The sequence below is a fragment of the Sarcophilus harrisii genome, chromosome 2 (assembly GCF_902635505.1).
Source record: "Sarcophilus harrisii chromosome 2, mSarHar1.11, whole genome shotgun sequence".
Classification (NCBI taxonomy): domain Eukaryota; kingdom Metazoa; phylum Chordata; class Mammalia; order Dasyuromorphia; family Dasyuridae; genus Sarcophilus; species Sarcophilus harrisii.
The window spans coordinates 568425549-568442263 of NC_045427.1; the positions used below are offsets into that span (position 1 = coordinate 568425549).

Below are 16715 nucleotides of genomic sequence, written 5' to 3' on the forward strand. Positions count from 1 at the left end.
GGAGAGAATTCAAAGCACTGGTCTGAATTCAGGAAGACCTAAGTTTAAATCAGCCTCAACACTTGCTACCTTTGTGACCCTGAGCAAGCCTCTCAAATTTTATTTGCCTCAAATTTCCTCGTAATGGGGATAATAATCATATCAACTATCTCCTAGGATTCAAATTTGTTTTGAAGATCAAATGAGATCATTGAAAAGAGCCTGGCACATTGTAAGTGCTATATAAAATTTTTTCTCTTCTCACTTATCTCTATTATGCTGGTGGGAAAACTTCACATTATGGTAAGGTTTTTTAATAAAGGTTATAATGAAGTTGCTGTATAGTATGATAAAGTCTAACATGTGTACTGAGTTGTATTTGCCTGTGTTGTCCACTCTCTTAAGGAAAAAAATTGTGGATATGAAACCACATTGTGCTATGACTAGAGTCTAAAGCATATTAAAGATTAATTGCTACGATGTACTGCATGAGGTTAGCCAAGATTAATTTCCTCAATCTTTGTGATACCTGCTCAGCTTTTGCAGAAGCCATGGAACTCTATCCTTACATTTCCTTTCTGGCAAATAAAGTTGGTTGAATTCCCCAGTGTTGAATACCAACAATTCAGGGGAGAAGAAGGGTGATCATTCACCCAGATATTTGTAGTGAAGTGATATCCCACTAAATCATGTTGGGGAAAGATTGGAATCATAGGGTAGTATATGGTATCTGCATTCAAAAGGTAGGAAGATACTCATATGAAATCCAGTGGTTATCTTTTTTTCTCAAAAGTCATCTTCTTTGACCTCTATAGTATTTTTATCCTGTTTACTATCCCCTTCTTCTTAATATGTTTCTTTGCTTTCAAAAGTACTATATTCAACAAGTACAGATTAGCATTTCTTTTCCTATCTCCCTATTTCTTTTTCTTTTAGAGAACCACATTTCTAACTGCCTCCTAGATATTTCCACTTGATTGTCCTTATGGTACCTCATAATAAAAATGCATCATATATTTATGTGTGTGTGTGTGTGTGTGTGTGTGTGTATGTTTCCCTTAAATTTTATAATGTTTTTTTTTTTTTGTTTTTTTTTTTGCTGAGGCAATTGGGGTTAAGTGACTTGCCCAGGGTCATATAGCTAGGACTCAGTTCCTCTTGACTTCTGAGCTAGTGCTCTATCCACTGCAGCACCTAGCTGCATATCATAAATGATTTTCCATTCCTCTAATCATCCCTGTTCAAAAATCTGTTATCCTTGCCTTTTTTTCTACAAAGCGAAAAAATTATATCATTTCAGTTTTCTTCTTCTTTTTTATCTTCACACATCTAATCTAATCAGTTGCCAGATCGTATTTCTACCTTTACAACATCTCTAATATATATCCCCTTTTCTCCACATGCACAATTCCCATTCTTTTTCAGGCTTTTATCAACTCTCCTCAATTCTGTTGCAATAGTCTCCTAACTGGTCTTTGTGCTACAAGTCTTTCTCCAGCTCAGTCCTATCTCCACATAACCACCACAGTCTAGATTTGACCACATCACTCCTCTACTAAGTAAAATCCAGTGACTCCCTATTATCTCAGGGATAAACTCTTCTGTTTGCCCTAACCTGGCTCCAGCCTTCTTTTTTAGCCTTATTCACATATTGTTCTCCTTTTTGTGTTTTATAATCCAATCAAATCGGTTTTCTTAACATTCCTTATGCCTTACATCCCATCTCTCTTTCATGTCTGCTTTTGCACTTTTTTTTCCCATCATGCGGGGCATACCTTCCCTTTTTACCTTTCCCTATTGAAATCTTTGGTTTCCCCTAAGACTCAGGTCAAACTGTTACTTTCTACATGAAGTCTTTCCTATTAGCCCCAGCTGCTAGTGTCTTTAACCACAATATCACGTTGTTTCTGTTTTATATTGTTTTTTATATATCCCTAAAATGTGCATGTGGTCTTTCCACCTTAGAATGTAAACTCCTTGAAGATAGGGATTATGTCACTTTTTGATCTTCGTATTCTCAACAATTAGTACAATGCCTGGCATGATAATAATAGCTAATATATAATTAGATAATATTATCTCAGCTAATATTATTTCATTGCAAAATGCTTAGCTAATATTAACTCACTGGTATCTGGGCAGGTCCCTGTTATTCTCATTTGACAAATGAGGAAAGTGGGACTTCAAGAAATTAAGTGACTTGCCTAGGGTGCAATAGATAGTTAAATGTCAAGAGCTAGATTTGAGTTCTGGTCCTCCTGCCTTGTGCCACTGAGCTGGCTGGCATATAATAAGTACTTAATAAATGTTTGTTTGAATGTTAACCTCCCACATTCAATGAATTACCATGATCTTTTGAATCTGAATTACGTCTTGTATTCAATCCCAGTTTTGTTTTCACTGTCATCATCCTAATGTGACTCTTATCAAATTTTTGGATTATTCTGATGGCCTCTTAACTGATTTCTTTCTGCCACATTCCCCTCCTATGCCTTATACTTTCCATGTGTCATTCTACTGTCAGATTCATCTTATACACAGATATAGCCATAGTACTTGGATGTTCAAAAGCTTTCATAACTGCCAGTTTTCTATTAAATAATCCAAATTCTAGTTTGTCCCTGCAGAATGTGGTCCCTCCTGTAATGCCGGAGAAACCGAGCAAGACAAAGATTAGAGAAAATCTAATTAATAGTTTATTAAACTATTAAATTAATAGTTAATTAATCTAATTAATAGTTTATTAATTCATCTAAATTTAATAGTTTATTAAATGGAGAGATTTACTTGGGACCAAATAATCCATGTTTGGTCCCAGGGCTGAAAGAGACTATCATCTCAAAGAATACAGCCCAGAATATCAAGACAGCAAGACTTTTATAGGATAACAAGAACAATGATATAATGGGGGAGGTACCTGGATGGGGATAACCTAATGGAGGGAGGCACCTAGGATGACATAATGGAGGGAGGTACTGGAGAAGTTACTGATATTCTAATGGTGTCTAAAATGGATAGACCTTTATCCTGTCAAACATTAAGAAGGAATGATTATAGCCTAAAGATATAAAATCTTTATCTCATTAAATATTGAAGGAAAAGTTATAACCTGAGGCAGAGTAACTAAATAGGACAATTAGAGAAACTGAGTCAGGACATTAAAAGGGAACTGGCACAACACTCCATATATTTCCAACCTTATCTCTCAATGAAAACAAAGGATTAGTACTCAAGACGAAGTTAGAAAATTGTTCTTCTTGTGAGTTACTTTCTGTGAGAAGATTTGAACCTTTACTGCAGACATATCCAACTTGATTCACCATATAATAAATACTGTTGTACCATAATATGTACTTTATAGAAAGTAGTATTAAAAAGTGTCTCTGTACCCCGGGTAGCTGCCCATCTTGTCTAATCCTCTTCATGGATGTATGCTTTGTTCTAGTAAAACTCTTTTCTTCTAATTTCTAGTATTCCCCTACTTTTGCCTTTCCTTACAGTCTTTCTCTCTCCCCATCCTGCTATCTTAACTTTTTTGAAATTCATTACATTTCTTTAAGACTGCACAGAACTATCTCCTTTATGAAGTCTTCACCAATTCTTATCAGCCCAGAATGAGCTTTTCTTTTTCAGATGTTACATAATTCCATTTTCTCCCTTTACACTTATTCAGCACAGTAATTATTATGCATTGTACAGTTTTTCATCATTGTCTATGAATCATACTCCCTTTGATGGAAGATCCATGACTACAGAGACCATTTTTTAATTATTTCATTCCATTTTAAAGTGTTTTTTTTTTTTTTTATGGAATTAATACTTCATAAAAAGCACCTGAAAAAAAAAAAAAAAAACAGCTATATCCCCAAGAGTGGTTACTTCCATTGATAGTTCTTAAGGGTCAATCCAAAGATCATTCTAGCCCAGAATTTTGTCTCACATAGCATCCTTTGGTGCTATGATTAAAACTTGGTACTTGTTCTTTGTGGAATACTCAAGGTTAAGGTTTCATCTACCAATGTCATTCAAAGTGCGATGTCCAACATTAAGAAAAATGGTTTATAGATGTGATTTATTTTTTTATTCATATCTTTTGTTTTTACATTATATATATATTTTAAATTTTTCTTTGTATAGATGCTAAGCATAGAGTTGGAAGGACCTGAATTCAAATCCAATCTCAGACACTTCCTAGATATATGACCCTGGGCAAGTCACTTTACTCCAGTTGCCTCTAAAAATTCTTTCTTTTTTACATTGATTTTTTAAAATATTAAGTTCAAAATTTTCTCTTTCCAGCCCTTCACCTATTCGTGGGGAGGTAAGCAATATGTGAACTCTTGCAAAACATATTTCCATGTTAGCCACATCACATTCATTTTAGGTTATATCTCTCCCCTCTTCTTTACCCAGTGAATTATCTGTATAATAAAGATTTTTTTTTTAAAAAGAATAAAGCATAACCAACCAGCACATTAATCCTTTCTGACAGTTAACAATCCCCTTCAACTTGGCAATGAAGAGTAGATGCATTTTCTCAGCTGTTTTTTGGGTCCAGGATTGGTCATTTTAATTATCTAGCATTCAGTTTTATTATTGATTGTTCCCAAGAGTTCTGATTCCCTTGTCCTAAGACAAGCTGCTATCTGTGGAGATACAACAATCTCTTAACGTAGTGTTCTTTCTAAGAACCAAATGCCTTCAAATAATACCCAGTCCAGTGTCTTTCTCTCCCATTATGGAATATCAAGGGAGTGCTGAGTGTACTGAGTGCTACACTCTAATGAATGCTATTAAAGCAGGGATGTTCCAGTTACATATGTGAAGAGGTTAGGAGTTTTGAAATAAGCAAAATGATAATCCTAAATGAATTTGTTCATATACAAACTTCACCTTCAAGTTGAGGACATTTGGAATGACTTTTCATTTATAATGAGATGGAAATAATAATCATTGTTTCCTTTACAAAAAAAAAATCCAGAACGGTCATCAGCAATTGTAGAACTGCTCCTTAGATTTCTTAGAGCTTTATCTTAGTGACATTCTTTTGTGGGAAACTATCCCATTATAGCTCATTAGGAGATATAAAACCACCAAGGAGTAGGCTTCATTTTTGTCGTTGTTGTTTTTAATAATCATATATTCACAGACTTTGGTTTAAATAAAATTTTCACTAAGGATATCCACTTAGTTCTAATGTTTTGTTTTGTTTTATTTTTTGTAGAATCTGTCAAGTAAAATATTATATGTTCACTGTGCACAGGGAATAGAGTAATATAGTGATTAGTGTACTGATTTCTAATTTATAGCTTCCCAAACCTGATCAACAGACGATTTGTAAATTTTTTATGTTATCTTTGTACTCTAGGAGTTACCTTTGACCCTAGGAACAGTTTGAAAGAGAGCATTGGTTGAAATACCAAATTTGAATTCTTACCTCAGCTAGTAGTCATTCATTCTCTCAGAGCCTCAGTTTCCACATCTCTAAAATGGGGGTGTTGTTTGTTCTTCATTTCCAAAGAGACCAGTGACATCATAGATATATCTTAACTTGTGTATGAATTGAATTTAAGTGAAGTCGAATTGTATAAATTCATCACAATTCACTCTCTTTTCCAAAGTAATCAAAGTCCAGTGGCAAGACAAAAGTCAAGATGAATAGTAGCACTACATATCTCACCACGTCTAGTTAAGAGTGCTCTTTGAACCTTAAGGCATTTGAAAGCTTGAATGTGAAATATTATTTCCATATCAATGATTTTTAAGTTATTTGGAAGCATGAGAATACTTTATATTCTGTAAGTGTTATTTTAGGTACTGCATGTAATAGTTACTATTTAGTTAGTCAATATGATGCAGTGGAAGGAACACTGAGCTTGAAGCTGGTGGCCTGGGTTCTGAATCTACCTCTGCTGTGTAATCATAATAAAGTAAGTCATTTTTATTCTGTAGGCCTTAAGTTCTTCAATTTCTTCATGTGTAAAAAGATTTGGATTAGATAGTCCCTAAGGTACCTTTCAGTTTTAATAAGCTATGAGAGTATTTGTTAGGATATCTCCCTGGGAAAGATAGATAGTAAGTCCTTGACAGCCTTAGAGTCGGTGGTATACCTATAGACATTCCACATGAATTAGATTTTAGGTCAGTGGTAGATTTTGATCTTTTGACATTTTCTCCTCATCTTCCCATCCCTTTCAAAATGATGAGTTAAGAAACTCACAAAGGACTTTCATAGAAAAAAATAATGCAATAAAATAACTAGACTTAGGTAGATTTTTACTCTCTATATGGTAACTAGAAAAATGTGCTATTATAGAAAAAGATGTAAATTTTTTAAAAAAGGAATCAGAAAAGATGTAATGGAGGAACAATGGAAAGAAAAGATAAAGAGGAGAAAGAGGTAGTGTTATGTGCTTCTATAGAGCTATACTCAGTTAGTTCCTCCTTTCACTTACCCTTTTCAAAGAGACTGCGTAAAAATCTTTCTAGGCTTTCATTGTTATATACATGGCAACCAAAAGCAGGACTATATCTAAAAAAAATCTAGACAGACTACAGGATTATTATTGAATAATAAAATAAAGTTCATTAGGAATAAATATAAAGTCATATATATATAACTTCTGTCTGATTCTACATGACTCCATGTTCTATATATCAGTAGTGTCTGTGCAGTTTTTTGTTTTGTTTTGTTTTAGCAAAGATACTAAAATGCTTCACCAGTTCCTTTTTCAGTGAAGTCAAACAAAGATTAAATGATTTGCCCTTGGCCACACAACTAGTAAGTTTCTGTGGCTGGATTTGAATTTAAATTTTCTGATTCCCATCACTCTGTCCATTGAGCCACTTGGCTACCTCTTGGGTTAAAAAAAAATCAACTTCATAAGTATAAGAAAGAATGGCTAGATAGAAGTCTTAAAAAGACTGGGAGATTTTGTTACACAACAAACACTACAAATCAACTGTGTGATGATGACAGCTGCACCAGTTGGCAAATGGGTATTTTTTATCAAGTGACTACTGTCCTTGTGCTATCTGGGATTGCATTAAAAGGAACCTAGCTTTCAGGAGTTGGGAGATAATTGTCCTTCTGAACTTTGCCCTCATTAGACATCCTCAGAAGTATTGTGCTCAGTTTCAGGTGCAAACATTCATAAAGATAGAGCATCCAGAGGGTAAAAAAGGCCTGGAGTCCATTGCATATGAAGATCCAGTAATGGAAGTGAACATATTTAGTTTATAGAAGAAGAGATGCCAAAGAAACATGAAAGCCATCTTTTAGAAATATGGAGAGAGGATTCTTTTTGGCCTTAGAATAGTGGGTAAAAGTGACAAAGAGGCATATTTTGGCTTGGTATCAGATGTAATTTCCTAACAATTGGAGCTGTCCAAAAGTGGGATCTGCTGCCTCAGGATGGGGTACACTTACCTTCCTTGGAGATCTTCAAGCAGACACTGAGTGACTTCTTGAAGGGGACATTATAATGGCAATTCTTTTCACATAAGAGTTGGATTAGGTGGTCACTGAAGTCTGTACCAATTCACAAATTATGTGATTAGCTCTTTAGTGATGCAGTATAAACAGAATTTTTTTTTTTTTGAAATGGCTTAAAAGAAAAAAAATGAATCTACCTGATGATCTGATATTTATTTCAGGACTTCTTGGCTTTGCATTGCCAGAGAAACTGAGGCAAGATAGAGATTAGAGATAATATTTTATTTGAAAGGGAGAGATTTACTGGGACCAAATGGATCTGTGGTTTTGTCCCAGGGCTGAATGAGACTATCTCTCCAAGAATCCAGCAAACAATGTGAGTTCTCAATGACACTCAGATGCAGGGGCGGAGTCAAGGTGTTGAAAGTGGGAATAGGACTCTGACAATCTGGTTCTGACAGGGTGAGGGGAGCCACCAAAAATGGGGATGACATAATGGGGGGAGGCATCTTGATAAGACAGTATTTGATATTCTGATAGATTGGATTGGGGAGAGGCATTCTGGTATTCAAATATTCTGATGATTTAGAGGGAAGGGTAGTTGCAGGAATGACTACAACAATTAGGTCACAATTCAAGGGAACTGAGGCAGGACAATTCAGGGAAACTGAGTCAGGATAATAAAAAAGAACTGTGGCACAACATTGCACACACTCTGTCTTCTAAATATTCAAATCATTAAATTACCTTCCTGTAGAAGGTCTTAACACCATGATTTTGACTAATTCTATGTAAAACAAATGAACCAAAATAAAACTAGAAAAATCCAAGGACTTATGGCAAGGACAAGTCTCTCCCTGATAACCCCAGAGTTATTAGCATAAAAACAGCATTCCTCATTTAGGGAGGCACACAGACCTCCCTGTTGTAGAAATAGCAGATCCTCTGCAGTTGGGGAGCATCTCAGTCAGAGAATCCAGTTTGAGATGGACAGTTCACTGTGAGTTAGGTCTGTAATCATTTGTGCATTTAACTCGGCCTCTGCTTATATTGGAAATAGCCGTGCTCAAGACAATGCTGCTGCCCAAGTCTGTCAGGGACTCCAAAGGAGGGAAAAAGTGGGGCCTGGAGTAGCTCCACCTGTCCCCTCTCAATAGAACAGGAGCTGCTATTAGCATCTAGATTTATGAGCAAATTATGCAGTTAGACCAAGGCAGGCAACCCTGAACAATAGAGGCCTGATACCAAACTGCTGAAATACTAATTAAGGAACTGGAGTGGAGAAACGGATCAGAGAGACTGCCAGTCCCAAGATAGGTGTCTGATTTCTGGTTATTTCTAAAAAATAATTCCCAAACTGAGTCTGCCAGGGCATTTCCAACAGAATAAGGGGTTTCATAATTAAAACATAACCAGCAAATCATAGTCCAGTAAATTTTAAGCAAGGAGTAAAAATGAAAAGGACTGTTTAAAGGATTTCCAACTCAATCTGAACTAATGAGATAGGGGGTGGGGCAGAAGTGCCTAAGAAAAATACATCAGTTTCCCCAATTTCCTAACCAATTTCTTCCTCCTTTTTTTTCTCATGGAAAGAATTATCAAATAACCATTCCACATATAAATCCCAAGAGTGAATCAAAATTCCTCTACATAACAGACTAGTACAATGAGTTTCCTAAAAATCCCTCAAACATACAGCAATATTTACACAGTTTTAACAAATCCATCCTAAAATTTAAACACACAGTAATAGATGATCCAATCAGGGTTCCTAAATTCCCCCATGTCAGTCCATCAGGGGTAAAGGACGAAGCCTTCTTTAAAACTGCTTCAGGCTGGGCTGGAGACTCTCAGTCCATGCAGGGGATATGTGTGGTATGGCCTGGCGTGCTGGCAATCAAAGCTGATCTAAGTCCCAGAAGCAAGTCAATACCTGTAATTTGGCCAAAATCTAGAACAAAAAACACAAATCTAATAAATAAAGGTTAGAAGTCTGAGATAGAAAGACTGGTTCACAATGACAGCTACAAGATGTGGAAAGGCCAAAATAGATTGGCCAGCAGCTTCCTATGTGAGGAGATGCTTGTCTTACAGGTAAAAGGCTGTCAGCTATAGTCCCCATAAATAAATAGCAGTTAGGTCTCACTGTGCTAATTATCCTTTCATTATTTAGAAATCTTTAAAAAGCACTTGAATATCATAAACAATATCCAATAACAGATAGATGACCAGACTAAATACTTATTTGCCAAGTATTTAGTATATAATGATTACTTATAACCAGATTGGAAACATCAAGGTATGACATAATTGCATTAACAGTTTCTATTGACCATTGCTTTGATTATAGAAATCAGTCACAGCTAGAAAAAATGCAAGGGTACAACCATAACATAAGCAATTAAAATTTAACATTCAGCAAAACAGGATAAAATAGCTTAAATTCATTTTTGCTCCACTTAATTATCTCACTAACTGTCAGAGAGTGGAGCTTTAAAAGTCCCAAATAGCATTAACTATAAGACCAAGGAATTTTACTTCCAATAACAAATCCAATTAACTAAAATTTCAGATAAATCCTAAACAGATATTTACCATAACCTTATATTTATAACAGTAAGAATTTGTTTCACTAAGTTCATTTCTTTCATATCTAAGCAGATAGTTTCATAAGTGAACATTATACATACAAATTATTTTGCTTTTAAAATACCCAATACATAGACAAATATTCCAAATTACATATTGTCTATAACAGAAACATTTTCAAAAAGGACAAAAAAAATTATTTTCAGAGGCTCTTTAAATGACCTCAGGATGACCCAATATAATCAATTAAAACTTAAAAATATCCTATACAGAATATCCTAATAGCATATAAATGAATCCAAGAGATTCTTAAAACTATTAAGCTTTTAGAAATGCCATAACCTCATATTGATAACAATAATAAATTTGCTTCAGGTAGTTCACAAGTTATCTTTCACATTTAACAGAAACATTTTCAAAAGGACAAGGAAAAACTATTATTTTCAGAAGCCCTTTAAATGATGGGCATAACCTCCAGATACAGTCAATTAAACTTATGCAGAATACCCAATTCTATGTAAAAGAATCTAAAAGATTCTCAAAAATATCAATTAAACAGTAGAAGCAATTAATATTTGAACCAGCAAGGAACTACAGTTTGTTAAAAACAAAACAAAACAAAACAAAAAACTACCATCTTAATGGGGGGGGGGGGGGGGGGGGAGGGGGATTAGATTGTCTCTTTCCATGTGGTTGCTCTTCTCCCATTCCACCATGCTTCCTGACACTTAACTTCTTACAGCTAACCTTTTTAGGGTACCATTTTCCCCAGGATCCAATCTTCCAGCTAAAGACAGGCCCCAACCTCATGGGGTATCTCCTTTCCCGTGACAAATGGCAGATTCACTAGGGGTTTGTGCCTTTTTGTTCCCTATTTCTGGAAAGCTATTTTCCTCTTCCTCCTCTTACACCATTTCTTCCTGTACCATCTCTTATCTCTCTCCTCCCAATGCCTATTTGCTCAAACCTTCTCCAACATACTGTATACACTCCCAAACCAATAACCCTTCTGACTTGATGCTCCATTTAAACTATTAATTTCTTTTGCAAAACAGTCTCTCTCATCCATTGTCTTTAAACACTTTTTTAAAAAACTTTAAACTTCAAGATTCGCAAATAACTTTGAACCAAATTTCATAAAACTTATACATATGCCCAACAGAATGACAAATTTGTAAGGCATAACTCATAGTTTACAAATTGCCCAATACTTTTAGAAAACAATATATCATCTAAGTAGGGAGATAAAAACATGACCTCCCAAGGTAAGCTACTGGCATTTTGCTTTAATAACCTATATTTTAACTTAAAATCCAATGAAATACAGCTTTAAATTCCCAATAATATAAAACCGCTTTTCCTATCATATTTCAAATAATGAATTTCACTATACACTATAGTTTTTCTTTCTCTCCCTCTGGTCCCATGTGGCCATTATTCCCAGTGGACTTCTCCTAAGCTTCAACTTTGGCCAGAGTTGGAGCCTTTAGAGAAGTCAGACCTTTCTTTACCTAATTAGAGGCAGTTGACGCCTTTTGGGCAAGTTAACAGAACTTCTTTAACAAGCTATTGTTCTTTTAAGATCTTATACTTAAATATAACTAAATCTAACTTACATAAGCAACAGTAAAATTATTTCCCACAATTTTAAAACTGCCCAAAAGAATACTCAAAACAAATCTGGCACACAAAGGCAATAGTAAAATTGTTTCCCACAATTTCAGAATCATCCTAAAATTTCTAATCAAATGTTTTCTCCAGCCAGAGTTCAAAGCAATTAGCATAAACTCCTTTGTTCTCCAAAGGCCTTACTAGGCTAGGCAACCCAAGCCAAGCTGGAATTTTAAACTACTTCAAGGAAAAGCCTAATTGCCAGTTTTAAAATACTTACACATTATCACAAGCAAATTTTATACTAAGTATAGTTGCAACATTGAAATAACCAATTCCCAAATTTCTTAATGATTGTTAAAATTTTAGCAACAGGACAGACAAACAAGTCACATAGAACACACAGACATAGACTGGGCAGTTATAACATTAAACAAAACATTTAACATAGACTAGGGGCTATCTGGAAATCTTAGAATAGCCCTGAAGGAAGTTGTCAGCTCGAGAGTCTTTTCTTCCAGAATCTAAACGGATCTTTTTTTTTGCAAGGCCCAGTTTGGTACATTTCTCTGCCTTCACAGAGAATGCTCAGATTAAAACCAGATAGTACCCCAAAGGTACTTAGAGCCAGATAGTACCAAAAGGTACTCAGAACTAGATAGTACCACATAGAATCTTATTGGTACTTCCCAGAGTTGTATGGCTTATCAGCCCAACTTTTTCTGGGGACTCAGATTTGCTAACAATCAAACTAACAGAAAACTTACCCTGCAGGGTTTCAGACGAGATTCTCCCTTGGACAAATAGAGATGTCTACGTTAGGCGTCAAGCATAGTTGTAGCTGAAAACTGCTCTTTCCTGGAGGCTCTGTAAAAAAAAATCCAGAGGGCCAGCTTCTCCAAGCAAAGAACCCAGATCTCCAGCAGCCCTGAGGCCCAAGCCAGAGATGGAATGTCTCTATTCTCTAATCCTGATCTCATTTTCTAATATCTTGTTGGGGCCTCCAAAATTTAATGGCAGAGAAACTAAGGCAAGATAGAGATTAGAGAGTATTTAATATTTTATTTGAAAGGGAGAGATTTACTGGACCAAATGGATCCATGGTTTGGTCCAGGGCTGAATGAGACTTATCGTCTCCAAGAATCCAGCAAATAGTGTGAGTTTTCAATGACATATATACACGTGGCTCAGACTGGTAGACTGAGGCAGGGGTGGAGTCAGGGTGCTGAGAGGGGGAATAGGACTCTGACAGTCTGGTTCTGACAGGGTGAGGGAAGCCACCGGAGATGGGGATGACATATTGGGGGGAGGCATCTTGATAAGATGGTATCTGATATTCTGATAGATTGGATTGGGGAGAGGCATTCTGATATTCTGATGATTAAGAGGGAGGGGTGGTTGTAGGAATGACCAGAACAATTAAGTCACAATTCCACAGTTCAGAGAAACTGAGTCAGGATAATAAAAGAGAACATAGCACAATAGCTTAAGTCTGTGATCTTCAGATAGTGCAGGTCAAATTGCAAACTCATCAAATTGGAGAAATAACTCGTTCCTAATTTCAGAAAAGTACCAGAATTTAATTTTCACAAGTTTTATTTATGATATTGCTTACTTAAATCACAAATTTTAGAATTGAAATTCTTGTATCTAGTCCAGACTTATACTTGAAAGGAATCCCCACTCTAACATGTATCATTCTCTGCCTGCAACACCTCTAATGACAGATAGCTCATCATCTGCTGAGGTGTCCCTTTTAGACAGCTCTAATTCTTAGGAAATTTCTCCTGACATTAGCCTCAATTGACTGCTTCACAACTTCTACCATTGGCTCTTGGTACTATCCTTTGAAGCTAAACTGAACAAGTCTAAACCATCTTGTACATGACAACTCCTCAAATACTTGAACATAGCCAGGATCCTCTTTTTCCAGGTAAAATTTTCCTAGTTCCTTCAGTGGATCCTCAGAGGATATGAACTCAAACCCTTTACGCCATCCTAATTACCTGTCATTGTATGTTCTGTGGAGCCCGAAACTGAATACAGTACTTCAGATAATGTCTGACTTGCACAGAGTAAGAAGGATGATCATTTCCTTATTCTTGGAAGTGCTATGTCTCTTAATGCAGTCCAAATTTTAATTATCTTTTTTTTTTTTCCGTTCACACAACATTATTGATTCATCTTGACCTTGCAGCCCATGAAAATCCTCAGTTCTTGACTATTTTTCAACAATTTTTCTCCCATCTTGTGCTTTTGCAGTTACTTTTTTGAACCTAAGTGTAGGACTTGACATTTATTCCTTATGAATTTTATCACTTTAGATTCAATCCAATGTCTCTAGTCTGTCAATATTTTTCTAAGTCTTAAGTCTTTTAAATTTTCTGTATTATATCTTAATCCAACTCTGTGTATACATTAGTACATGTCTTTTAGAGGTACATACATATCTGGCTAAATACATATGAAATCAACCGCATCTCCAACTTTAGAAAGAATAGAAAATGTGCATGTAAATAGATTTGAAAGAAAACATTTTTTTAGTAGAATTTTAGCATTCTAAAGTCTCATATTTACACATGTGTGGCTTTCTTTTAAATGTATTCTTGAATTAATAATTGACAACCTATTTAGCATTTGTAATAATCTAATGTTGGCTTTTATTTTGTTATTTTTTTTTCGCAGTTAATCAAAAGTGTCATGTAGCATATATTTGTTAGAAAGCTTTCCAGCTGCAAAATAATAATCTTATGATTGTTGGGAGATGTTCTGTATTCTAATCTAGCAGGCTGGGAATTATTGGATTTAGAAATTCCTAATGGTCTATCCATTTATATTGAATCATTTTGAGCTGATTGATCATAAAGGAGAAAGTATTGATTGAAAATAATGTTTAAAATGGAATTGGCAAATGTTATTTAAGTCTGATTAATATTTACTGGATATTGTTTTCAGATGAGAAGAAACAGATGGTTGCTAATGTGGAGAAACAGCTAGAAGAAGCAAAAGAACTGGTAAGTAGAATGTGGCTATTAAATTGTAATGCAGTTGTTGCCAATAGTGGGTGAAAGGTCTTCTTAGGAATTTTTCTTCTGTTTGTTTTTTAGCTCTAAAGGCAGAAGGATGAATTTGTTGAATGGTCTTTTAATATAAAATATTTTATCAGATTTATCAGATTATCAATTATAAAATATTTATTCACTACCTGCAATTTATAATATCTTATTAGATGATAAGAAATTGTAAAATCTGTTATCTGCAAAAATACCTATGTTTTCCATAATAAGCCATTAGTTATCTAGAATAGACCCTGACTTTTTGAATAAGAGAATTTCCCTTAGAGCTAGGGGTTTAATCTTTTGCATATCAAGCCATTTTATTTTCATTTTTTAATGGTAATTTTTCAAATATTTTTTATTTACATCTTTGTTTTATTAAACAGAGAATGTGAACCATAATTTAACACTTTCTTGTTAATATAAACATGTGCTGTAAGTACAAATGCATGTATGGATAAGACATGAGGCTTGAATGACTTAGTCTGACACTTTACTAGTATAAATCATTCAAACTTACTGGTTTGTGTGCCTTTAATATGATATATTCATGCCCTCAGGGGCCATTGAGGTGGGTTGACTTTTTTGACCTAACCTACACCTCCTTGAAGTTCAAGATTCCTTATGTCTTACATCAAGCTCTATGCTATTGAGTGCAAAGCTGTTCCATTTTTTGGCTTTCCTTTACTGAATCTCTTCTCTGCTGTCAGATTGTCTGCTGCTTGCCATCCCCTTCCCTCCTTTTAATCTTTGCCAGCCACTGCTGCTTTTAATCTCTACTGATTCAGCTGTCTGCTGCTCTCTTCTCTTTTCTCTCTGCTTTTCTTCTTTCTGTCTCCTGTGGCTCTCCCCTGCTTCTTGGCTTTCTAGCAAAAAGGCTGCTTCCCTTTCTAGCCATCATCTGCTAATCAGAGTGCTCCATTCCTTCTGGTTGGCAAACTGACCCAGGCTGCTGTGCATCAGGTGTAACTGTCAGATTGGCATCTCTTCTCAGCTGTTTTTATTGTTGTTGAGATCTTAGGAATTTTTTTCCCCTTATAAACAACATTGTGTGTTTTGTGGTAGCATCATTACTATGATTTTGGAGTTCCAGAGATTTCAGGATTCTAGAATTCTAGTCTATATCTTATTTTTTAAAAAAAATTCAAAGTGTTTTTATATGAGGAAATAGATCTTGTCCTCAAGTAGCTTATAATTTTTTTGTTTTTAGAGAATTTTGCAGAAAATATAATTAAATATTACTTGTAATTTGTTCTTTTGGTTTAATTTTATAAAGAAAAATAGTTCACTACAGATAGCACTTTAATGACTTGAAAAGTCCTTTGCCCTAAAACTTCTTCCTTCCCCTGTGTGGAAAATAATTCCACATTATTATTATTATTCCCATTTGGAGATAAGAAAACTGAGGTGATTTGCCCATTGTGATGTGGCTCCTCTTAGAAACAGGCCTTGTTCTATGGTTGAGCCCAGTGCTTTTTTTGCTGCCTCATAAATATTGCTTTGCCTGTCACTTTGCCTTTTGTTACCTGGGCTAATAGATACTTCCAATTACAAAATGTTTCTGTTCTGAGATAAAGCAATCTAATTAAGAAAATTTGGATGTTTATAAGAAATCCTTCATTTTTTTTTTTTTAATTTTAGAAAATGAATTAGGACTAGTATATTTCAAGGATCTATGTGATGGACTTTGCATTTATTACTCCATAACTTAATAGATGGGCTTAAAAATTGTTTGGGCCAAAAACCTCATCATCTTCATGTGGGAAACATGATGATGTGTCTTGCTTTTTTTTTTTTTTCAATTTCTTTTTTATTTATTTATTATTATTATAAATTTTTATTGACAAAACAAATGTATGGGTAATTTTTCAACATTGACCCTTGCAAAAACTTCTGTTCCAACTTTTCCCCTCCTTCCGTCCATCCCCTAGATAGCAGGCAGTCCCATACATATCAAACATGTTAAAGTATATGTTAAATACAACATATGTATATATATTTATACAGTTATCTTGTTGCACAAGAAAAATCGGATTTGGAAAAAT

The 16715-nt window shown here is 35.0% G+C and overlaps 1 protein-coding gene across 4 annotated transcripts in view; it reads left to right on the top strand.

Moving 5' to 3' along the window:
* The window catches only part of VTI1A (vesicle transport through interaction with t-SNAREs 1A), a 425564-nt gene that overhangs the window by 4568 nt on the left and 404281 nt on the right, over nucleotides 1-16715 (top strand). For all 4 annotated transcript variants that reach the window (XM_012541166.3, XM_003755364.4, XM_031955858.1 and 1 more), the window contains exon 2: nucleotides 14570-14628. In XM_012541166.3, coding sequence (XP_012396620.1) covers nucleotides 14570-14628 — 59 coding nt within the window. The remainder of the gene's footprint in view (nucleotides 1-14569; nucleotides 14629-16715) is intronic.